This window comes from Haematobia irritans, chromosome 4 (genome assembly GCF_050003625.1).
Source record: "Haematobia irritans isolate KBUSLIRL chromosome 4, ASM5000362v1, whole genome shotgun sequence".
Lineage (NCBI taxonomy): Eukaryota > Metazoa > Arthropoda > Insecta > Diptera > Muscidae > Haematobia > Haematobia irritans.
This window is the reverse complement of record NC_134400.1, coordinates 6,043,074-6,066,263: the sequence shown is the minus strand read 5'-3', so window position 1 is coordinate 6,066,263 and position 23,190 is coordinate 6,043,074. Positions and strand designations below refer to the sequence as shown.

Here is a 23,190-nt window from a genome sequence, read left to right as displayed (position 1 = left end):
ACTAATTAAATTTAATTTATTTTTCCAGAATAAAACCAAATAATGTACTCTCAATTAGTTTACTTCAAGTTATTAATCTAATGTTGTTTAGTTTAATTAAATTAAAATATTAAATTACACCAAACTAATTTACATTAAGTTTAAATTTAAATTTATTAAAATAAATAAAATACAGTTTTATTAAATAAATATTAATTACATTAAAATATATTTTATTTTAATTTAATTTAGACAATTTAATTTCACTAAATTAAATTTTAATTTAATTTATTTTCCGAGAATAAAACTAAATATTGTATTAGCAATTATGTAGGCCTGCAACTTCTAGAAATCAGTTGATTAGTTAATAAAAACTATTAAACTAATTTAAATTAAATAAACTAATTAAAATATATTTAAATTTTAGTTAAAACAAATTAATATTTCTAAATAAAATTTGCTTTATTTTTAGAGATGTATGTAAATACTTATAAAAAAATAAATAATTTTATTCAAATTATATTAAATTAAATAAACAATTTTAGTTATGTAATCTTATGTTCTTTAGTTTAATTGAATTAAAATATTTAATTAAATGAAATTAGTTTAAATTAAGTTTAAATTAAAATTAATTAAAATAAATTAGATACAGTTTTATTCAATAAATTTTAATTAAATTAATTTAAATTAAATAAAAATATATTTTATTTTATTTTAATTTCTCTAAATGTTTTTGGGGCAATTGGTTACAATAAAATTGTATTTAAGTTACAATTAAATACATTTTTATTCAATAAATATTAATTAACTTAATTAAAAAATATATATATTTTATATATTTTATTTTATTTTATTTTAATTTAGACAATTTAATTTCACTAAATTAAATTTAAATTTAATTTATTTTCCGAGATTAAAACTAAATATTGTATTACCAATTATGTAGGCCTGCAACATCTAGAAATCAGTTGATTAGTTAATAAAAACTATTAAACTAATTTCAATTAAAGAAACTAATTAAAATATATTTAAGTTTATTTAAATTTTAGTTAAAACAAATCAATTTTTCTAAATTAAATTTGCTTTATTTTTAGAGAATATGTAAATAATTATAAAAAAAATAAATAATTTTATTCAAATTATATTAAATTACATAAACAATTTTAGTTATGTAATCTTATGTTCTTTAGTATAATTAAATTAAAATATTTAATTACACTAAATTAGTTTACATAAAGTTTAAATTAAAATTAATTAAAATAAATTAGATACAGTTTTATTCAATAAATTTTAATTAAATTAATTTAAATTAAATAAAAATATATTTTATTTTAATTTCACTAAATGTTTGTGGGGCAATTGTTTACAATAAAATTGTATTTAAATTAAAATAAAAAAAAGTTTTATTCAATAAATATTAATTAAATTAATTAAAAAAAAACTAAAATATATTTTATATATTTTATTTTATTTTAATTTAATTTAGACAATTTAATTTCACTGAATTAAATTTAAATTTAATTTATTTTCCGAGAATGAAACTAAATACCAGTTATGTAGGCCTGCAACATCTAGAAATCAGTTGATTAGTTAATATAAACTATTAAACTAATTTCAATTATATTTTAGTTTATTTAAATTTTATTTAAAACAAATAAATTTTTCTAAATTAAATTTGCTTTATTTTTAGAGAATATGTAAATAATTATAAAAAAATAAATAATTTTATTCAAATTATATTAAATTAAATAAACAATTTTAGTTATGTAATCTTATATTATTAAAATATTTAATTACACTAAATTAGTTTACATAAAGTTTAAATTAAAATAAATTAGATACAGTTTTATTCAATAAATTTTAATTAAATTAAAATATATTTAATTTCACTAAATGTTTTTGGGGAAATTGTTTACAATAAAATTGTATTTAAATTAAATACAGTTTTATTCAATAAATATTAATTAAATTAATTTAAATTAAATAAAAATATATTTTATTTTAATTTCTCTAAATGTTTTAGGGGCAATTGTTTACAATAAAATTGTATTTAAATTAAAATTAAATACAGTTTTATTCAATAAATATTAATTAAATTAATTTAAAATAAACTAAAATATGTATATTTCATTTTATTTTAAATAATTTAATTTCACTAAATTAAGTTTAAATAATATATACATAATACCAATTGTAAGCCTATATTTTTAGTTTATTTTAATTAAATAATAATTATTCTAAAATTAGTTTAAAATTGATTTATTTCCAGAGAATAAAACTATATGTTATAGTACCATTTTTGTAGGCCTACAATATCTAGAAACCAGTTGTGTGGGTTTTGGCTTTATACCTAATACGGCATTCACATTAGAATTGCAAAATCCACTTAAACTAAATTTCAACTGTCATTTGCCTTATAAATTTTGAGTATAATATATAGAGCCTATAACATATTTGCATTATTTTTGTATTAATTAATATAGTATTAATTTTTTGACTCTATGGTAATTGCTAAAATTTAAATAATTTTGGCCTATTAGAATTTGCATTTTCCCTTTGAACTTAAAGAAACTAAGACATGCATATTATGTCTATTCATGCTGACAACCTATTTATTTACTTTAACTCGCTTTAAATAAAAAAACAAGGAATGCTTTCCATTCTATGATATGAGATTTTCTTTTTAACAAATTTTCCTCTATGAATTCCACTTAGATGATAAGTAAAAACCTATCATATCGTTGCTTCAAATTCCATAAATTCTAGGAAAGTTTTTTTTCTTAGTAATTTCTTTCGTTCTTAGTAATTCCCCTAAAGAATCATATATCGTTGTGTTAACTTGCCACTTCTACTACCATTTGTCACCTATAGAAATGTATCTGCAGTTTATTCTAAATGAAATGGGAACTCTCTTCATATTGTATCCTGTCTAGTTTTATACAAACGAGTATGTGTCATATTGTCAACAATGCATAGGTACTTGATTTTTTGTTATCATGCCTTCTCAATGGCTATAAAATTCCCAGGAAACATATTGTAGGTTATATAAAGAAGCTTTTTGTAATGTCATATGGAATGGTGTAATGGTATAAAATCTATGTAAAATATTCATAAGGTAGTAGGTAGTGTTTTATTCATTGCTTTTGTTAAGAACAAAAAAAGAGAAATGTCACTGGTAGCATATCAATGTTATGCTGTATTTAGGTATAAAAAAAAACAAACTGAACTATAAATGGAGTTCCAAAGAAATTTCTAGGAAATGTTAATGTTCTGTAATATTTAGCATTTTAAAAGGCAAAAAACTCTGATAAATGAGATTAAACATAAAATAATAATGGAATAGTACATATAATATATTCCATAACAAATCTATAATTGCGGATCAACTAAATAAGTCAGTCATGATACATTTTCTAAAAAAAAAAAATTCTGATTCTTTACGCCTAACACTAAGGCACACAGCCTAGGCAAATATTTGACCGAAATGAGTGTGAAATAGTGTTCCAGAACCATTTTCCAAATATCCGGATATGGTTTTTGGAAAATAATCCTACACACAAAAATTTTTTTTTCTGATTCAATCACGAAATTAATTGATCCAATTAATTTTTTAATTGAAATGTCTTCAATCACAGAAATGATAGTATCAATTAAAAAATTAATTGAAGGTCAATTAAAAAATTAATTGATCCAATTAAAAAATTAATTGATACTATTAATTTTTGTGATTGATTTTTGTTTCAATTAAAAAATTTGTTGATTCAATTAAATTTTTAATTGAATATTTTTTAAAACTCAATTAAAATTTTAATTGGAAAATTTTTCGTGAATTTTTTTTCTGTATACAACGATGTTAGATATTCCATATGAACTAAAAATGTCTGTTGGTTTGACTGTGGCGACGGAGTCTCTTTTGATTTCTGTCAAATATTTGCCCAGTGTGACCATACCATAAGCTGGGGAAAATTTCTTAATAATTTAAAAATAAACTACTTGCAGTCGTAGTTGGGCCTGTGTACGGGCTTATGATAAATTTTCAAAATTAAAAAAAAAATACCTGATTCTAAGCTATGGAAATTTTGCTGACACCAAGCTTTTTCTTTAAAAAACTAAATAAACTACATTAAATACATTTTAGCAATAATAATAAATAACTGCACTTAAGCATCAGTCTAACCATGGATTTTTTTCAGTCCCACATTATGAATAACGATATTTTGATTTAAAAACAAAGTCAGGAATAAAGGGTGATACGGTCAAAATTTGGTCAAAGGAAAACGAGTGTAAATCGGTGAAATCGTTTATTTAAAAAATCAAATTAAATTTCTTTTTCAAGTTCAATTAGTATAAAATTCAGGAAAAATATTCAGTTAGGCTTTCGCTTTTCCAAATCCGAATTGCCGGGTGTTGGGAGGGTTCTTGTCCTGAACGTTGTTGGTGGCGTACCACTCCATGGCCTTTTTACCGTAATGGCAAGATGCCAAATCCGGCCAAAACAGTACGGAACAACCGTGTTTCTTCAGGAAAGGCAGCAGACGTTTATTCAAACACTCTTTCACGTAAATTTCTTGGTTGACAGTCCCGGAAGCTATGAAAATGCTGCTTTTCAAGCCACAGGTAGAGATGGCTTGCCAAACCAGATATTTCTTTGCGAACTTTGACAGTTTTATGTGCTTGAAAATATCTGCTACCTTTCCCCTTCCTTTTGCCGTATAAAACTCCTGTCCCGGAAGCTGCTTGTAGTCGGCTTTGACGTAGGTTTCGTCGTCCATTACCACGCAGTCAAACTTCGTCAGCATCGTCGTGTACAGCCTCCGGGATCGCGTTTTGGCCGTTGTATTTTGTTTATCATCGCGATTTGGAGTCACTACCTTCTTGTAAGTCGATAGTCCGGCTCGTTTTTTGGCTCGATGCACGGTTGTAGACGATACACCCAGCTTATTTGCGGCATCTCGGAGAGAGAGGTTAGGGTTTCGCTTGAAACTATCGGCAACTCTCTTTGTCGTCCCAGAGGCTTACGGTTTTCGATTTGCCCCCCATCCAGACTTCCTGGCTGTCGACAAACGTTCCCCAAACACTTTAATTACATTTGTAACGGTTGATTTGGCAACTTTTAGCGATTTTGCCAGCTTTGCGTGCGAGTAGCTCGGATTTTCGCGATGCGCGAGCAAAATTTTGATACGCTGCTCTTCTTGCTTGGACGGCATTTTGACAACTGAAGAGTGAATTCCAAAATCAAAATTGGAGCAACATTCTACACACACACACCTTCAAAATGAGGGGTGTTCAGGTTTTTTAAATGCAAAATTGAAAGAAATACGTCAAGTTTATATTGACCGTATCACCCTTTAGAGAATCACGGCAAAACTTGAAAATTCCTTCCAAACAACAAAATTGTTAGTTTTACTATGGAGTCATTTTTATGTGTTTAACAAAATATGTATAAATATAAAAATACTTATTGACTTTTGTAGCGTAATCCTTAAATGCACACTGTATCTTTTAAGATACAACCAGAAAAAATTCTTACATCCTAAAATGTTGACCGACTTCTATGAAATTAAGTTAGATGCATTTAAAACACCATAACGCTATTTTTAAAAATATGTATCTTTACTTCCATTTGTAGGTACTTGTGAGTAATATGCAGTCAAAATTGAAAATCAAATTTTGACAAAAAATTCAAAAAACTATAAATTGGAAGTTAAATAACATTTACCAGAGATGAAAGTAATGTTCGCAATAAAACTGTGTAATGTAAAACTATCTCTATTCTCTACTAAAAACAAATTGTTTATTCGTAATTAAAATCTTATTTTAATGTGCACTGTATTTTCTAAGATACAACCACTATTTTTTCAAAAAAAAAAAAAAATAAATAAATAAATAATTTCGTTTGTATATGTGAGATTATACTACAGTGTGCATAAAAAAAAATGTTAAGGAAAATTTTTTTTCTAATATTAAATACACAATATAAAATTAAAATAAAATAAATCAATTACATAGTATTTTTTAAATTTAATTATAAAAAATAACAAGTTTAATTTAATAGCTAGTTTCTTAATATATGAACTTACTTCTAAGTCTCACTGTATAGCCATGTTGGGAAAGCATCAGGAAAAAAGCATACCCAAAAGAATAGCGGTTAAAAGCATTTTTTCAAAAAGGAAATATAGCAATTACATAGGAAGAAATAGAGTTGGCATTATAAATAACTCTTAAAGATATACAAAATTATTGGTAATTTTTTTTTTGAGGAAAATTCTGGGAATATATCGGGGTATTCAAGCTGTCTTTATGCAATATAGTTCAAATGCTAATGATCATTTAACAAATATATTTTATTTTACTCAAGATAAATTTTACACTATTTATCAGAATATTTAGTTAATACTACTCTATAAAATTCAGGATTTATACTAAATTTGTCAAATCGGTAAATCGACCCAAACCCGTAATGGGTCAGAGGGAGCACGTTTTAAAAGCAATTCCTACAAGGAATTATTGCAACTGGCATATTCGAGCGATGGACTGATAAGAGGGTTATACCAGATTTATACTAAACCTGAGAAATTGATAAATCCCAGATTAGAGGCTAGCTTCTAAAGAGAATTAATGACCATTTGCCCCTATTGCCAAACTTACTCTTGTCTTGACCAATGTAAACCAAGGGGAAGTGGTTTGAAATTTAATTGCGTCAACCTTCCTTGCGTCAAGACTTCGACATAAAGATGGGTTGTTGGTTTTCAACAAACAAAGTCACAAAAAAGGTCGCATATCCCAAAAAGGTTGCACAAAAAAGTCGTATAATGATAAGGAAAGTCGCCTAGATTTGTGAAGTCTTTTTATTAGGGAAAACGTTCTATAAAAGAGCACAAAGCAATAAAAAACATGCCAAAAAAGATATTTGAAAATATCTAAAGAACTTTTTACTGTTTGGTCGAAACTGAATTCATGACCCTTTGTATGCAAGGCGGGCCATTGCACCACGATGGCTCCCGCGTAAGGCGCGCGGATAATATACATTTATAAAACTTGCTTCAAATTTTTAAGCACTTCCCTTTTGTGCGACTAAATATTTGAAAAAAGTCGCATGGCATCAAAATGGTTGCAAAATGCGACTCGCACAATGGTAACACTGGTTCATATCCCTCACTTTGTTTCTGGCAATCTTTGTATTTCCATATAAAACTTTGTATTTGTAATAGATGACAACCACTAAATCCATATGATCAGGATCTACGTGCTTTTTGTAATTAACTAAAAAGCTTACTTATAGCGAAGGATGTTTGTTCTAAGGATTTCCAAGGATTGTGAAGGAAAAAAGGATATCATATCCAATTTGGTGGTTTATTGTGTTCAGTTAAAACAACATCTCATGCTTTTTCTCTCACAACAATACAAATTTATTTTACATAATCAATTTAGAACCCTTAAATACATATGCCAAGAGCAATTTGTTTACCTTTCCACCATATAATAATAGCCCAAGTGGCTGTAATATAATATATAAGGAAAATAATAAACTTATATTAAATGTAAAAGAAATAAATTACAATAAAAAATGCGATAAATTACCAGATCTAAATATAAAAACAATAAAAAAATATAAATTAAATTTCCCATGGATGAAGGTGGGGCTAAAATTGGTCTTGTATACAGTTCAATATTTTTATGAATCAACCATTTAATCGACGCAAAAATTAGTTTCAATTCATAAATCTTATAAATCAATGTTGATCCAGATTAACGCAGAAATTCAAAATATTTTTCTATCTAATATCATCCAGACAAGGAATCGGATCACCCAAACATGTTTCAAGAGTAAAGTATTATTTTTGAATGGTGATTATGGAATATGTTTGTCGAAACCATATTATTTTCTCGAAAATGATGTAGCTGATTTCATTTTGCTCTTAAAACATATTTGGGGTGATCATCTACACTATGTGTCAAGCAAAACATTCTACACACACACCTTCAAAAAAATGTAAAACATTTGTAAGATTTGATTGAAAATACTGGTTTTTGAAAATCGTTCTCCAATAATCATATTCTTTTTAAACTCTAGTGATAGGAAACATTAAACCTTTTTTTTTATAAAATCAAAAATTCTTTTTTCAAATATTAAAGTGTTTTTTGAAGAAAATTTAAACCCCTAGATCACAAAAAAATACTCAAAGATTTTTTCTCCATAACCATGGACCTTAAATTGAATCGAAAAACCCCCCACAGAAAACCCAAAATACATTGAAAGCTTTCACATAACTTTCAATAAAATACGGTCCTTTATCCAATATGAGGAAAATGTACTCAAGGAAGTGTAAGAATTGTGAAATCAATTTCCTCTTACCAAAACAAGGACAAAATAAAAAAAAATGCACACTGTTAAATCAGCAGCAAATAGAAAAAATTGACTCCAAATACAACGAAGACTAAAATCATAAAAGCAAAAAAAATATATATCTCGGTAACAGCAAGGAAGATGAAAATGGACATCATTATAAACTCTTAACTTGGAAATAGTTTCAGCTGTAACGAAACTCAAAAACACTTTGAATATGGCAAAGAAAACTAGTAACAAAGGATATGAAATTGGCCTATACCCTCCACCATAGGTTAAAGTGGCAGCCCGATTAAGATTCAGGCTCACTTAGACTATTCAGTCCATTGTGATAATCCACCATAGATGTGAATTAAATATTAGAATCTTTTTTTTTTTAACCCTACAACATAATTTCAATCGGCATTAAATCTATGGCATATGAGTTAACGAATTTCAGAGAAAAATTTTGATAAAACTGTCTATAGAAATTTTAATCATAATTTTCCATAGAAATACAATTTTGACAAAATTTTCAATAGAAATAAAATTTTGACTAAATTTTCTATAAAAATAAAATTTTGACTAAATTTTCTATAGAAATAAAATTTTGTTAATATTTTCTACAGAAATAAAATTTTCACAAAATTTTCTATAGAAATAAAATTTTCACAAAATTTTGACAATTGGCAACATTTTCTGTAGAAATTTTTTCTGACAAAATTTTCTAAAGAAATAAAATTCTGACAACATTTTCTATAGAAAAAAACTTTTGACAAAATTTTCTATAGAAATGAAAGTTTGACAAAATTTTCTATTAAAATAAAATTTTGACAAAATTTCCTATAGAAATAAAATTTTCTATTGAAATAAAATTTTACCAAAAATAGAAATAAATTTTTGCTATAGAAATAAAATTTTGAGAACATTTTCTATAGAAGAAAATTTTGAAAATAATTTCTATAGAAACAAATTTTCAAAAAACAAATTTTTAACAATAATATTCTATAGAAATAAAATTTTTACAAAATTATCCATAAAAACAAAATTTTGCATAATTTTCTGTAGAAATAAAATTTTGACAAAATTTTCTATAGAAATAAAATTTTGACAAAATTGTCTATAAAAACAAAATTTTGACAAAATTTTCTTTAGAAATAAAGTTTTGAAAAAATTTTCTATAGAAATAAAATTTTAACTATAATTTTCTATAGAAAGAACATTTTGACAACATTTTCTATAGAAATAAAATTTTGACAAAATTTTCAATAAAAACAAAGTATTGACAAAATTTTCTAAAGAAATAAAATTTTGACAAAATTTTCTATAGAAATAAAATTTTGACTAAATTTTCTATAGAAATAAAATTTTGACAAAATATTCTATAGAATAAAATTTTGACAACATTTTCTATAGAAATAAAATTTTGACAAAATTTTCTATTGAAATAAACTTTCAACAATAATTTTCTGTAGAAATAAAATTTTGACAACATTTTCTATAGAAATAAAATGTTGCCATATTTTTTTTAGAAATACAATTTTAACCATGATTTTCCATAGAAATAAAATTGTGACAATATTTTCTATAGAAACAAAATTCTAACAAAAATTTCTGAAGAAACAAAACTGCCAAATAAAATTGTTGCAAAATTTTCTATAGAAATAAAATTTTGACAAAATTTTCTATAGAAACAAAATTTTAGCAACAATTTTCTATGGAATTAAAATGTTGAGAAAATTTTAAGTTTTGATAAAATTTTTTATAGAAACTATATTTTGACAAAATTTTCTATAGAAACAAAATTTTAACAATAATATTCTATAGAAATAAAATTTTTACAAAATTATCCATAGAAGCAAAATTTTGAATAATTTTCTATAGAAATAAAATTTTGACAAAATTTGCTATAGAAATAAAATTTTGACAAAATTTTCTATAGAAATAAAACTTTGACAAAATTTTTTTTTAGAAATAAAGTTTTGAAAAAATTTTTTATAGAAATAAAATTTTGACTAAATTTTCAATAGAAACAAAATTTTCTAAAGAAATAAAATTTTGACAAAATTTTCTAACGTAATGAAATTTTGACAAAATTTTCTATAGAAATAAAGTTTTGACAAAATTTTCTATAGAAATAAAACTTTGACAAAAATTTTCTATAGAAATAAAATTGTGACAAAATTTTCTATAGAAATTAAATTTTTACATAATTTTCTATAGAAATAAAATTTTGACAACATTATCCATAGAAACAAAATTTTGCAAAATTTTCTATAGAAATAAAATTTTGACAAAAATTTCTATAGTTATAAAATTTTGACAAAATTTTCTAACGAAATGAAACTTTTGGCAAAAAATTCTATAGAAATAAAATTTTGATAAAATTGTCTATAGAAATAAAATTTTGACTAAATTGTCTATAGCAATAAAATTTTGACAAAATTTTCTAACGAAATAAAATTTTGACAAAATTTTCTAACGAAATAAAATTTTGAAAAAATTTTCTAACGAAATGAAACTTTGGCAAAAATATCTATAGAAATAAAATTTTGATAAAATTGTCTATAGAAATAAAATTTTGGTAAAATTGTATTTAGCAATAAAATTTTGATAAAATTGTCTATAGAAATAAAATTTTAACAAAATTTTCTATAGAAACAAAATTTTTGAAAAAATTATCTAAAGAAATAAAATTTTGATAAAATTGTCTATGGAAATAAAATTTTGTCAAAATTTTCTATAGAAACAAAATTTTGACAAATAGAAATTAAATTCATACACTCCCATATATTTTTTGTTTTTTAATTTAAGTGGTTTTGAATTTTGACAAGAAATGGCTCATATAGCAAACTAAACTGAAGGTTCATGGCCTTAGTGCTTCGTTAAGCCATAAGCATCTGAGAGGGCCATCGCATTCATTACAATATCCTCATCAAATTACAAATCCTGGGGTGAAGACTAATAAAAAGTATAAAAGTATGAGTTTGAATATCATTTCGTGCAGTGCAGTGCAGAGAATATTCTGACACAAAAGAAGAAAAAACTATAGCTCCTTGTTAGCATTGCAAAGGCACGTGCTTAATTCCAAGTCATACCGCTGCAGTTGGTCGTGTGTCTATATTTACAGAAGCAAAGAACCATCACTATCCCTAAAACACACATACAGTCAGACACAAATAGACATTGATGTTATTTGCAAGCACGAAACTATTGTTGCAATATGACTCTACTCTTGGTCACCATAACCATTCAGGAGTAGAAATGTAGGAAAAACAAAAAAACCAAACGCGAAAACTATAGCGCCAACTAAACCAATCCCCAAACATCAGACCCTTTTGAGTTTCATCCAATTCCAGCTAGCCATCCGTTATTCATCCAAGCCAAAGAGCATTAAATCACAGTATTGGTGGCCAAAAAAACGTACAAATCGTCACGCATACACAAACACTCGCAGACTCATAAACCTAGACTGCCAGTTCAATTGGCAGTAACAGGAAACGGAACAACAGTAGCACCAATACCATTACCATCCTGCCATTGCTGCTGCTGCTACTGCTACAGCTGCTTTAGCTGTTATTGTATTGTGCAACATAGAAATGAAACAAATATTGACAGTAATCAGTTTCCGCTCGCAACATTCATTGCTATAGGTCTTAGAATTGGTGTAACTGTGTGTTTATGTATTGGTGAGTGGGTTGGTCAATGTAATCAAATGGCTATGTGGGTGCGTGCGTGCTTATAAATCTGTTAGGACTTGATTGTGGTTATTCAATGCGCTCTACGGCATCCATGGCATGATCCAACACCATGAAGGAAGGAGTTCTGGCAGTACTTCCTACTCAACATCTAAATTGTTTTTGATCCCAGGGCCATGTGAGCGAGAGAGAGGACGTAGAGGATTGGTTGTACGAGCTAGCCTTTTGTCCTATTGTTCTTATTTGCTAGGGAATTGGCAACTTTAGCAGCAGCCATTGAATTGGAGGTTAAGCTAATTTCAACAGCTGACAATGATGAAGATTATAATATGGAGTCCTTTATTTTAGTTTATTCCATTTTGCTTTTGTTGGGCCACTGCTGTTCGCTGATATTGTTTTAGTCCTTGGTTTTACACTGTGTGGCTTGTTTCCTTTGCCTTCCCTTTCACTTTGCTATTTGGTTTTCTATTTGGTTTCGTGTTTTTCTTTCCATTTGTTGGCTTGACGAGGTTTCGTTTTTTTTTTTTTACTTTTATGTACTTGCCATTTACTTGGCATTGTGTCACGGAGCAAAGGACAAAATTGGAATTGAATAAATTAAAGAGAAGCTGCTGATTATAAAAATTAAGACAGCGAGTAAACGAATGAATGTAATTGAAATGTGGCAAACAGAAACAGAATAGAAAAAAAAACTCCTGGCAAGTGAATTAATTCAACCAAAAATAAATTAAAGAGAATTTAATTGAAACTAAAAAGGACATTTGAAATGTATAGTTGTGCTTTTCTTTTTTTTTTTAGGAAAGTCTAAATTAAAATTTCAACATTACACATCTATGTCAACTACGCTATTTTTGCAGGGAAATACAAAAAACTGCAAGACGAGTTTCATTGATTGATGATACAGAAAAATGTTTTAGATCTGTATAGGCTTTCGATTTTTTAAAACTGAAAATCCATTCATCAATGATAGTCAATTACAAGTATGACGATACATAAATGCAACCAGAAGACCTTAAGGAAAATCCAAGTTGTAGATTTACTCGCCAATAATCCCCTTACGATAATCTACACAGAAAAAATACAGTTGACTTCAATAAATTGATCCAATTTGACAGTGCTACAATCATTTCTAATGGGAAAAATTGTTTTTCATAATTTTTTCCAGTGTATATACTAAAAAATATTGCCTCAATTTTGACAATACAAATTTTAATTGTGTTCAAAATCAGTTGCACAATTAAATTTTTTAATTGAATCATAAATTCTATGATTTTTTATAGTAGAGGCAGTTTGAAATATTTTTGCTTGTACTCCACAATTCATAAATTTGATTGTTAACTTCTTTCTATAGAATCCATATCCATACAATTCGATGTTTTTTTATTTTTCAATATAAACATCGAAATTTCCTCTTTGTTCTTTCTCTCAGATCATTTCAAAAGGATATTTACTTACCGGCAACTTCAATTTCACAGAATGTTCCCACCCCAACCGTATTATTGGCCACACAGCGATAGGTACGTGCAATTTCATAATCTTCCTTGAGTACGTAAAAGCTTTTATCCTTAAACGTTTTACTGTCGCCACTGCCCAATGCTTCCACAGATTCATTTTCGGCCTTAATTGACCATGAAAAATCGGCCTGCAAAAAAAGAAGAGTAGAAAATAAAAGCCAAAAGTAAATACAAATACAAGAGGAAATGCAATTTAAACTCATTCAGTAAATAATGCACAAACGAAAAGGCCAAGAGAAATTGAAATTAAATCAACAAAATTGAAACTTGAAAATAAAGAAGAAGGAAAAAACCACTAGAAAAATGGCCCATAAGATTCACCAATATAATCCATCCCACAACTATCCCTCCCAACTACCACTCTCTGTTTCTCTTCATTTAAAAGGAGATGCAGCAAAGTTGTATTCCTGATGAAAACGAAAAAAAAAACTCCCTTGTGTAGATGTGTAAGTTAATTGATTTTTATGTGAACTCCTTTAATTGTTCATGTTTATTTTAACATTCTCTTTTAATGACATTTAATTGTACACAAGAAGAGGACATGTTGCGAATTTCCAAAAAACTTGAACCAATTAAATTAAATTGCTCAGAAATGAGCAAATATTGAAGATTTCGTGTTGACTATTTACCCCCAATCTGTTTTGGGGAATGGGAAAAACAAGACAACAAGCAGGATGTCAGCAAAATGGGATTGAACACAGCTAATATATTTTTAATATAAAGTAAATATAATTTAAAAACAAATAAACAAGGCTGGCCCCAAAGTACAAAAAAATTTTTTTTTGGAAAATTGGATATTTTTTTCAACTGAATATTTTGACAAAATATTCTCTAGGAATTAAATTTTGACAAAATACACTATAGAAATAAAATTTTGAAAAAATTTTCTATAGGAATACAATTTTGACAATTTTTTTCTAGGAATAAAATTTTGATAAAGTTTTATATTGTAATAAAATTTCGACAAAATTTCCTATAGGAATAACATTTTGACAAAATCTTCTATAATAAAATTTTGACAAAATATCCTATAGGAATAAAATTTCGACAAAATTTCCTCTAGGAATAATATGTTAACAAAATTTTTGTCTTGGAATAAAATTTTTGACGAAATTTAAAATGAAATTTTGACAAAAGCTTCTCTAGGAATAATATTTTGCCAAAATTTTCTATAGGAATAAAATGTTGAATTTTGACAAAATATTCTCCATGAATAAAATTTTGACAAAGTTTTATATTGGAATAATATAGGAATAAAATTTCTGCAAAATTTTCTATCTTGAGAAAATTTCTTATAATAATAAAATTTTGACAAAATTTTCTATAGGAATAAAATTTCGACAAAATTTCCTATAGGAATAAAATTTCGACAAAATTTTCTCTAGGAATAAAATGTTGACAAAATTATGTCTTGGAATAAAATGTTGACGAAATTTTTTCTGAAAATAAAATTTGTACAAAGTTTTATTTAGGAGTAAAATTTTGACAAAACTTTCTATAGAAATAAAATTTTGACAAAATTTTCTATAGAAATAAAATTTTGACGAAATTTTCTATAGGAGTAAAATTTCGACAAAATTTTCTATAGGATTATAATAATTATATTGGAATAAAATTTTGATGACATTTTTTTTAGAAATAAAATTTTGACGAAATTTCCTATAGAAATAAAATTTTCTATAGGAATAAAATTTTGACAAAATTTTCTATGAAAAAAATTTTTGTCAAAATTTTCTATAGGGATAAAATTTCGACAAAATTTCCTATAGGAATAAAATTTAAACAAATTTTTCTATCATAATAAAATTTATGATAGAAAATTTATTAAAAGTATATTATAGGTAAGTTCGCCTGTTTTGTAGAAGTAGGAATTTTCCCTTGTTGGTGAAGTTAAAAATATTTAAAACTTCGACTTATTATTGTGCACCCAAATAAATGGCCAATATTAGAAGTGATTATGAAATAATAAACAAACTTCTAAAATAAAATATTAAATCATTTCTTTCGATAAATCTTCAATCACGATATTAATTGATCCAATTAAGTTTTAATTGAAATGTCTTCAATCACAAAAATGATAGTATTAATCAGTAAAGTCAATTTAAAAATTAATTGATACAACTAAATTTTGTGATTGATTTTTTTTTCAATTAAAAATTTTGCTGAGCCAATTAAATTTTGAATTGAATATTTTTTTAAAACTCTATTAAAATTTTGATTGAAAAATTTTCGTGATTTTTTTTCTGTGTAGGTCGACGCGTTATCTTGAGGAAAGATTTTTTGTTCGCCAAGTTCGTGTTTTTGTTGTTAATTTTGAGAACCTATCATTACTACATAAGTGTCTCAAGCGCATAAGGACGGCCATTGCGTATGGTTGTCAGGGTTGGCCTGTCACAAACTGTGACTTTTGCGACATACGTTTGCGACGGTATAATACGTATGTCGCAAAAGTCGTAAACCTACTGTAGAAAACCAAATTTTGAATAGAAGAAATCCTGAACATTTTTTAATTTAGTTTGACAGCATTTGCTGTGAGTTTCTACAGAAATTTGTGAAAGTTTTCCCATGGTCAAGCCTATTTTCTTAGGTGGTATCGAAATTCCCGTTAGTGAGTGTGTAAAATACCTTGGAGTTATATTGGACAGGAGACTGAACTTAAAGCTAAGAAAGGACGAGAAAATCCACGGTTACCCTGTACTCGTGCAAAAGGCAATAGGGAAAATGTGGGGACTAAAACCGAAAATTGTGAACATTTCTAAGAATTGAAACTTCTTCGCACCTACCAACGTCTTGGATATCATCGAATTCGCTGCCTAGCCGACGCGACTAAAGTATTTTAAGTTTGCGACTTTTGTTACTTTTTCTACATTTACGACGCGTATGTGACGTTTACGACGTTTACAACTTTGCGACAGTCGCAAACCTAAAAAAGTTTGATACAGACCATCTCTGATGGTTGTATTTCACTCTATCGATATTGGATCAATAGAAGACACACAGTTCCCTTATTATCAAGAGACCCTATGGCATAGGGGTAACATGAAAAAGCTTTCTTAATTTCATAGCGGCGCATTAAAAAAAAGTTCCGTGGTTTATATCATGCAAACGTAATATGAATCAGTTACAAACTCCATCCCCTTGTAAAAAAAAAGTTTATTATGTGTTTCGTGATTTATGTAAAGCTCAACATCATGGTGAAAGAGATTTCCCCAACTTTCAACACCATTACTTTTCATGATTTGTTCTGCTGTACGAAGCAAATATAATAATAATTGCAAAGTCTCGTTAAATGTTGAAAAATGTTTGTTTGCGGAAAGCATGCCCGGTGAAAACGTCTCTCAAAGGTGTGATGTCGATAAACCAATTCACAAGTTATGGAAATAAAATGCGATGAAAAAGTAGTATAACATCATGCGATGAAATACAATGGGAAAAATTGATGAATGGTTGTGGTAGTGCAACACATACGCTTTATGCTCTTCTCACGCATCTACCCATGAAGATACATACACATCAAGGACTTGTTATTTGTATGCGTACATTAACAAGTACACGAGAAGTCAAAAATCCATTTTGAAATGGTAAGAATACTAAAGGATATTGCAAATTCTATGAAATATAATTTTGTGTGTTTATATCGTACGACAATACGTACCTACGTACGGTTGTGTATTTGTATGCAGTAAGCAGAAGGAACCATGTGAGAACTTTATTAAAGCAATCAAAGTATCAATCTTGAATTCCATAATGGATAACATTATTTTTGTATGTAATAGATAGAAATCCTTTTGTAAGCTTTTTTATAGAAAATTTTGTGAAAATTTTATTTCTGTAGAAAATTTTATTTTTATATGAAATATTTGTCAAAATTTTATTTTTATATAAAACTTTGTTAAAATTTTATTTTTATATAAAATTTTGTCTAATTTTTTTTCTATGGAAATTTTTGTCAAAATTTTATTTCTATAGAAAATTTTGTCCAAAATTTTATTTCTATGGAATTTTTTGTCAAAATTTAATTTCTATAGAAAATTTTGTACAAAATTTTATTCCTATAGAAAATTTTGTCCAAAATTTTATTTCTATTGAAAATTTTGTCAAAATTTTATTTCTATACAAAAATTTGTTGAAATTTTTTCCATGGAAAATTTAGTCAAAATTTTATTTCTATAGAAAATTTTGTCAAAATGTTATTTCTATACAAAAATTTGTCGAAATTTTTTTCTATAGAAAATTTAGTCAAAATTATATTTCTATAGAATATTTTGTCAAAATGTTATTTCTATACAAAAATTTGTCGAAATTTTTTTCTATAGAAAATTTTGCCAAATTATATTTCTATAGAAAATTTAGTTAAAATTCTATTTCCATAGAACATTTTGTCAAAATGTCACTTCTATAGAAAATTTTGTCAAAATTTTATTTCTATAGAAAATTTTGTCCAAAATTTTATTTCTATAGAAAATTTTGTCAAAATTTTATTTCTATAGAAAATTTTGTCCAAAATTTTATTTCTATAGAAAATTTTGTCGAAATTTTTTTTCTATAGAAAATTTTGTCAAAATTATATTTCTATAGAAAATTTTGTTCAAATTCTATTCCCATAGAACATTTTATCAAAATGTCACTTCTATAGAAAATTTTGTCAAAATTTTATTTCTATAGAAAATTTTGTCCAAAATTTTGTTTCTATAGAAAATTTTGTCAAAATTTTATTTTTATAGAAAAATTTCTCAAAATTCTTTTCCATGGAAAATATAGTCAAAATTTTATTTCTATAGAAAATTTTGTCAAAATTTTATTTCTATAGAAAATTTTGTCGAAAATTTTATTTCTATAGAAAATTTTGTCGAAATTTTTTTCTATAGAAAATTTTGTCAAAATTCTATTTCTATAGAAAATTTTGTACAAAATTTTATTTCTATAGAAAATTTTGTCGAAATTTTTTTCTATAGAAAATTTTGTCAAAATTCTATTTCTATAGAAAATTTTGTTAAAGTTCTATTCCCATAGAACATTTTATTAAAATGTCACTTCTATAGAAAATTTTGTCAAAATGTCACTTCTATAGAAAATTTTGTCAAAATTTTATTTCTATAGAAAATTTTGTCCGAAATTTTGTTTCTATAGAAAATTTTGTCAAAATTTTATTTTGATAGAAAAATTTCTCAAAATTCTTTTCCATGGAAAATTTAGTCAAAATTTTATTTCTATAGAAAATGTTGTCAAAATGTTATTTCTATATAAAAACTTGTCGAAATTTTTTCTATAGAAAATTTTCTCAAAATTCTATTTCTATAGAAAATTTTGTTAAAATTCTATTTCTATAGAACATTTTGTCAAAATGTCATTTCTATAGAAAATTTTGTCCAAAATTTTATTTCTATAGAAAATTTGGTCAATATTTTATTTCTGTAGAAAATTTTGTCAACATTTCATATCTATAGATAATTTTGTCCAAAATTTTATTTCTATAGAAAATTTTGTCAACATTTCATTTCCATAGAAATGTTTGTCAAAATTGTATTTTATTTCTATAGAAAAGAACATTTTGTCAAAATTTTATTTCTATAGAAAATTTTGTAAAAATATTATTTCTATTGAAATTTCGATGCTGAAAAAACAGTCTCACTTGTACTGGACAACGCACCACATGAGAAACCTCATTCAGCAGGACCATTTAGACGAATGGTGGTAAGAGGAGATCATGTTGCAAACTAAATCGCCACCTATTCAAAATATTTGGTTATTGTTTTATTCTATTTAATCTTTAAAATTTAAATTTTGTGGTTATTTTTGTGAAGAGCTTTGTCTGGTACATTCGTCATCTCTCCCCAGGAAAAAAACCCGAACCAACACATTTTCTGGTACCTGCCATCTACTCTCCTCTAAGTTTCACTTATGTCCTTTCGAATCAGCTGGACTATACAATTTCAGGATTTTTGTTTTGAAGACCAAAACTAAGAATGGGTTCAAGGGCTTCAAGGTGGTTGTTAAATGAAACCCCTTCATGAAGAGATTAAATTTGCCAAACGACGATGAACGATGACGTTATATTATGTGTTGCTATGCAATATTTATCCAATGGATATTTTTAAATTGTTTCCTAGGATTACGGAATTGTTTAACAATCACCCGATGCATGACCTGCATGTAATGCACCACCATTATTTCATCAAATCGAAAGGTTATCGATGGACCATCATTACAAGACCCCAACGGCCAGCAATATAAAGCGAGTGGAAAGGTGTTCACAAGAATGTCCTATGGAAAAAACCTATGGACATATCTCTGCATATGGTTATGATGATAGTCTATGGGGGATTATGTTTGTGTTTGGTGATTGCATATGGGTACGTGTGTGCGTGTGTCTCTTCCACAGCGGATGTTTGGTGCATAGCTTTAGCATCTGTAACGTGGTAAAATTTGTAACGTTGGTTGCTTACCTCTTCCGGATTGCCATATGCTGTACAAATTAATGTATCCTGATCGTCAATCTCCTTCCTTTCAATTTCACAACGGGGCTTATCTGTTATGGAAAAAGGAGTGAAAAGAGAAAATAAATAATTAAAAATGGTATTAAAGCGTAACCAGGAATACAATTTAACATAAAGTTTGCTTAAACTATGAATCGGTGTAGATATAGATTGTCTACGTTGTTGGTATTTAAAACTCAAACGATTCCTTTTGGATGGTAGAAGTGCATTGATTTTTATTTTATTTTATTTTTTGAGTTTTAATGGTTAAAGTGATTTACTTTAATTTTTAAATGAACGTGATTCAATCACGGAAATGATACTAATAATTACCGATGTCCATTAGTAAATTATAAATTTTAAATTTGACCAAACAACAATTGATAAAAACATTTTGTTGAAATACTTTTTGCGTGTGTTTTTTTAAAGTGCTATTTTAGGTTAAAAAGAAAGATTAAATATCAACTCCGAAAAAGCTGATACCTGGCGGGTACCCTAATTTTGAAGTCAGAAAGTTTACAAACTAAACTAATAAACTTTATTTTAGTTAAATATTTAAAAAAAAAAATTGTACTTAATTGGTCTCATAATCTTCATAATTTTTTTTCATATCAGGTCAACATTGTATTTTTTTGCAGAGTGTCTTACATTGGAAAAACAAAACAATATCTTCGTATAGGAGTTTGCATGATTGAAATTTGATTTAAAATTCCTACACAGATTTGTAGGGCTCATTTTAGATCTAACACCTTCAGTGTATTTATACCGATCACCATCAGGGTTGCCACTCGTGCATAGTCAACAAAAATTTGAAAAAAAAATATTACCAAAATTTTACCAAATTGAAAAATCTTAGTTTGAAGTTTTTGATGAAATTATTGTTTACATTTATTGCTAGCAAATTATTTAATTATGGCAAAATGTTATATCCAACAAAAATCCCTGCAAAATTTTATTGCTATAAAAAATTTTGGAATAATTTTATTTCGATACAAAATTTTGTTAAAATTTTATTTCTATAGAAAACTTTGTAAATTTTTTTCTATCCAACATTTTGTCAATTTTTTTATCCAAAATTTTGTCCAAATTTTATTTTTATAGAAAATTTCGTCAAAATTTTATTTCTATAGAAAATTTTATAAAAATTTTATATCTATAGAAAATTTTATCAAAATTTTATTTCTATAGAAAATTTTATCAAAATTTTATTTGTTTATAAAATGTTGTCAAAATTTTAGTTTTATAGAAAATTTTGTCAAAATTTTGTCCCAATTTTATTTTTATACCCTGCGCCACACTGTGGAACAGGGTATTGTAAGTTAGTGCATATGTTTGCAACACCCAGAAGGAGACGGGATATGTTAGACATATGGTGTCATTGGCAAAAATGCTTAGGGTGGGCTCCTGACTCGAGATAGCCATGTCCGTCTGTACGTGAACATATTTTTGTAATCAAAGTCTAGGCCGCAGTTTTAGTCCAATCGACTTCACATTTGGTAGAAGTATGTGTTTTGGGCCAGAATAGAACCCTATTGATTTTGGAAGAAATCGGTTCAAATTTAGATATAGCTCCCATATATATCTTTCTCCCGATATGCACTTATATGGGCCCAGAAGCCAGAGTTTTACCCTGATTTACTTGAAATTTTGCACAAAAAAAAAAAAAAAAAAAAAAAACAATTAATACTCTAGTCAAGTGTGTCAAATTTGATTGAAATCGATTCATATTTAGATACAGCTCCCATATATATCTTTCGCCCGATATGGACTTTTATGGTCCCTGAAGCCAGAGTTTTAGCCCAATTTAGTTGAAATTTTGCACTAGGAGTACAGTTAGTAGTAAAGTCAAGTGTGCTAAATTTGATTGAAATCGGTTCAGATTTAGATATAGCTTTCGCCCGATTTACACTCATATGACCACATTGCCAAATCTTTAACTCCGTTTTACTTGAAATTTTGCACAGGAAGTAGAATTAACATTCTGACTGTCCATACCAAATTTGGTTGATATCGGTTCAGATTTAGATATAGCTCCCATATATAGCTTTCGCCCGATTTACACTCATATGAGCAAGTTTTTACTCTGATTTAGTTGAAATTTTGCACAGGGAGTAGAATTTGCTTTGTTGCTATGCATGCCAAATCGGTTCAGATTTAGATATAGCTCCCATATATATGTTTTTCTGATTTCCACAAAAATGGTCAAAATACCAACATTTTCCATGTAAAATCGCCACTGCTTAGTCGAAAAATTGTAAAAATGATTCCAATTTTCCTCAACTTCTAATACATATCTATCGATCGATCGATAAATCATAAATACACTTTTGCCAAGTTGCCTCAAAATTGGTTCAGATTTAAATGTTTCCCATATTTTTTTTATACTAACATTGTGTTCCACCCCAGTTCATTAACCGACTTAAATTTTAGGTGAATAGATTTTCTAAGAAGGCTTAACTATATTGTCCACTAAGAAGCCTTAAATATATTGTCGGTTCAGATTTAAATGTACATATATGGGAACATAAACCTTTATATATAGCACCCAACAAATTTGAAGGATTTCAGATGGTATCGAAAATGTAGATCCACAAATTGGTGCAGGGTATAATATAGTCGGTCCCGCCCGACTTTAGACTTTCCTTACTTGTTATAGATAATTTTGTCAAAATTTTATTTCTAAAGAAAATTTTGTCAAAATTTTATTTCTAAAGAAAATTTTGTCAAAATTTTATTTCTAAAGAAAATTTTGTCAAAATTTTATTTCTATAAAAAATTTTGGCAAAATTTTATTTCTATAGAAAACTTTGGCAAAAATTTTATTTTTATAGACAATTTTTGGCAAAATTTTATTTTTATAGAAAATTTTGGCAAAAATTTTATTTTCATAGAAAATTTTGGCAAAATTTTATTTTTAAGAATGGGTTCAATGGATTTTGACAAAATTTTATATCTATAGAAATTTTTTTCAAAATTTTATTTGAATAGAAAATTTTGTCAAAATTTTATTTCTATAGTAAATTTTGCCAAAATTTTATTTCTATAGAAAATTTTGGCAAAATTTTGTTTCTACTGAAAAATGTGTCAAAATTTTATTTCTATAGATTTTTTTTTCAAAATTTTATTTCTATAGAAATTTTGTCAAAATTTTTTTCAAAGTTTTATTTCTATTGAAAATTTTGTCAAAATTTTATTTC

The 23,190-nt window shown here is 26.5% G+C and overlaps 1 protein-coding gene across 11 annotated transcripts in view; it reads right to left on the bottom strand.

The window, feature by feature from the left end:
* The window catches only part of nrm (neuromusculin), an 837,985-nt gene that overhangs the window by 37,234 nt on the left and 777,561 nt on the right, over positions 1–23,190 (bottom strand). For 8 of the 11 annotated variants that reach the window (XR_012722287.1, XM_075308254.1, XM_075308259.1 and 5 more), the window contains 3 exons: positions 19,964–20,046; positions 13,459–13,645; positions 7,448–7,477 (listed from right to left, as the gene is read on the bottom strand). Coding sequence is in view for 10 of the 11 variants with exons in the window: in XM_075308254.1 (XP_075164369.1) it covers positions 7,448–7,477; positions 13,459–13,645; positions 19,964–20,046 (300 nt within the window). In the remaining variant the exon portion in view is untranslated. The remainder of the gene's footprint in view (positions 1–7,447; positions 7,478–13,458; positions 13,646–19,963; positions 20,047–23,190) is intronic. The other 3 variants (XM_075308260.1, XM_075308261.1, XM_075308263.1) reach the window with 1 other exon arrangement.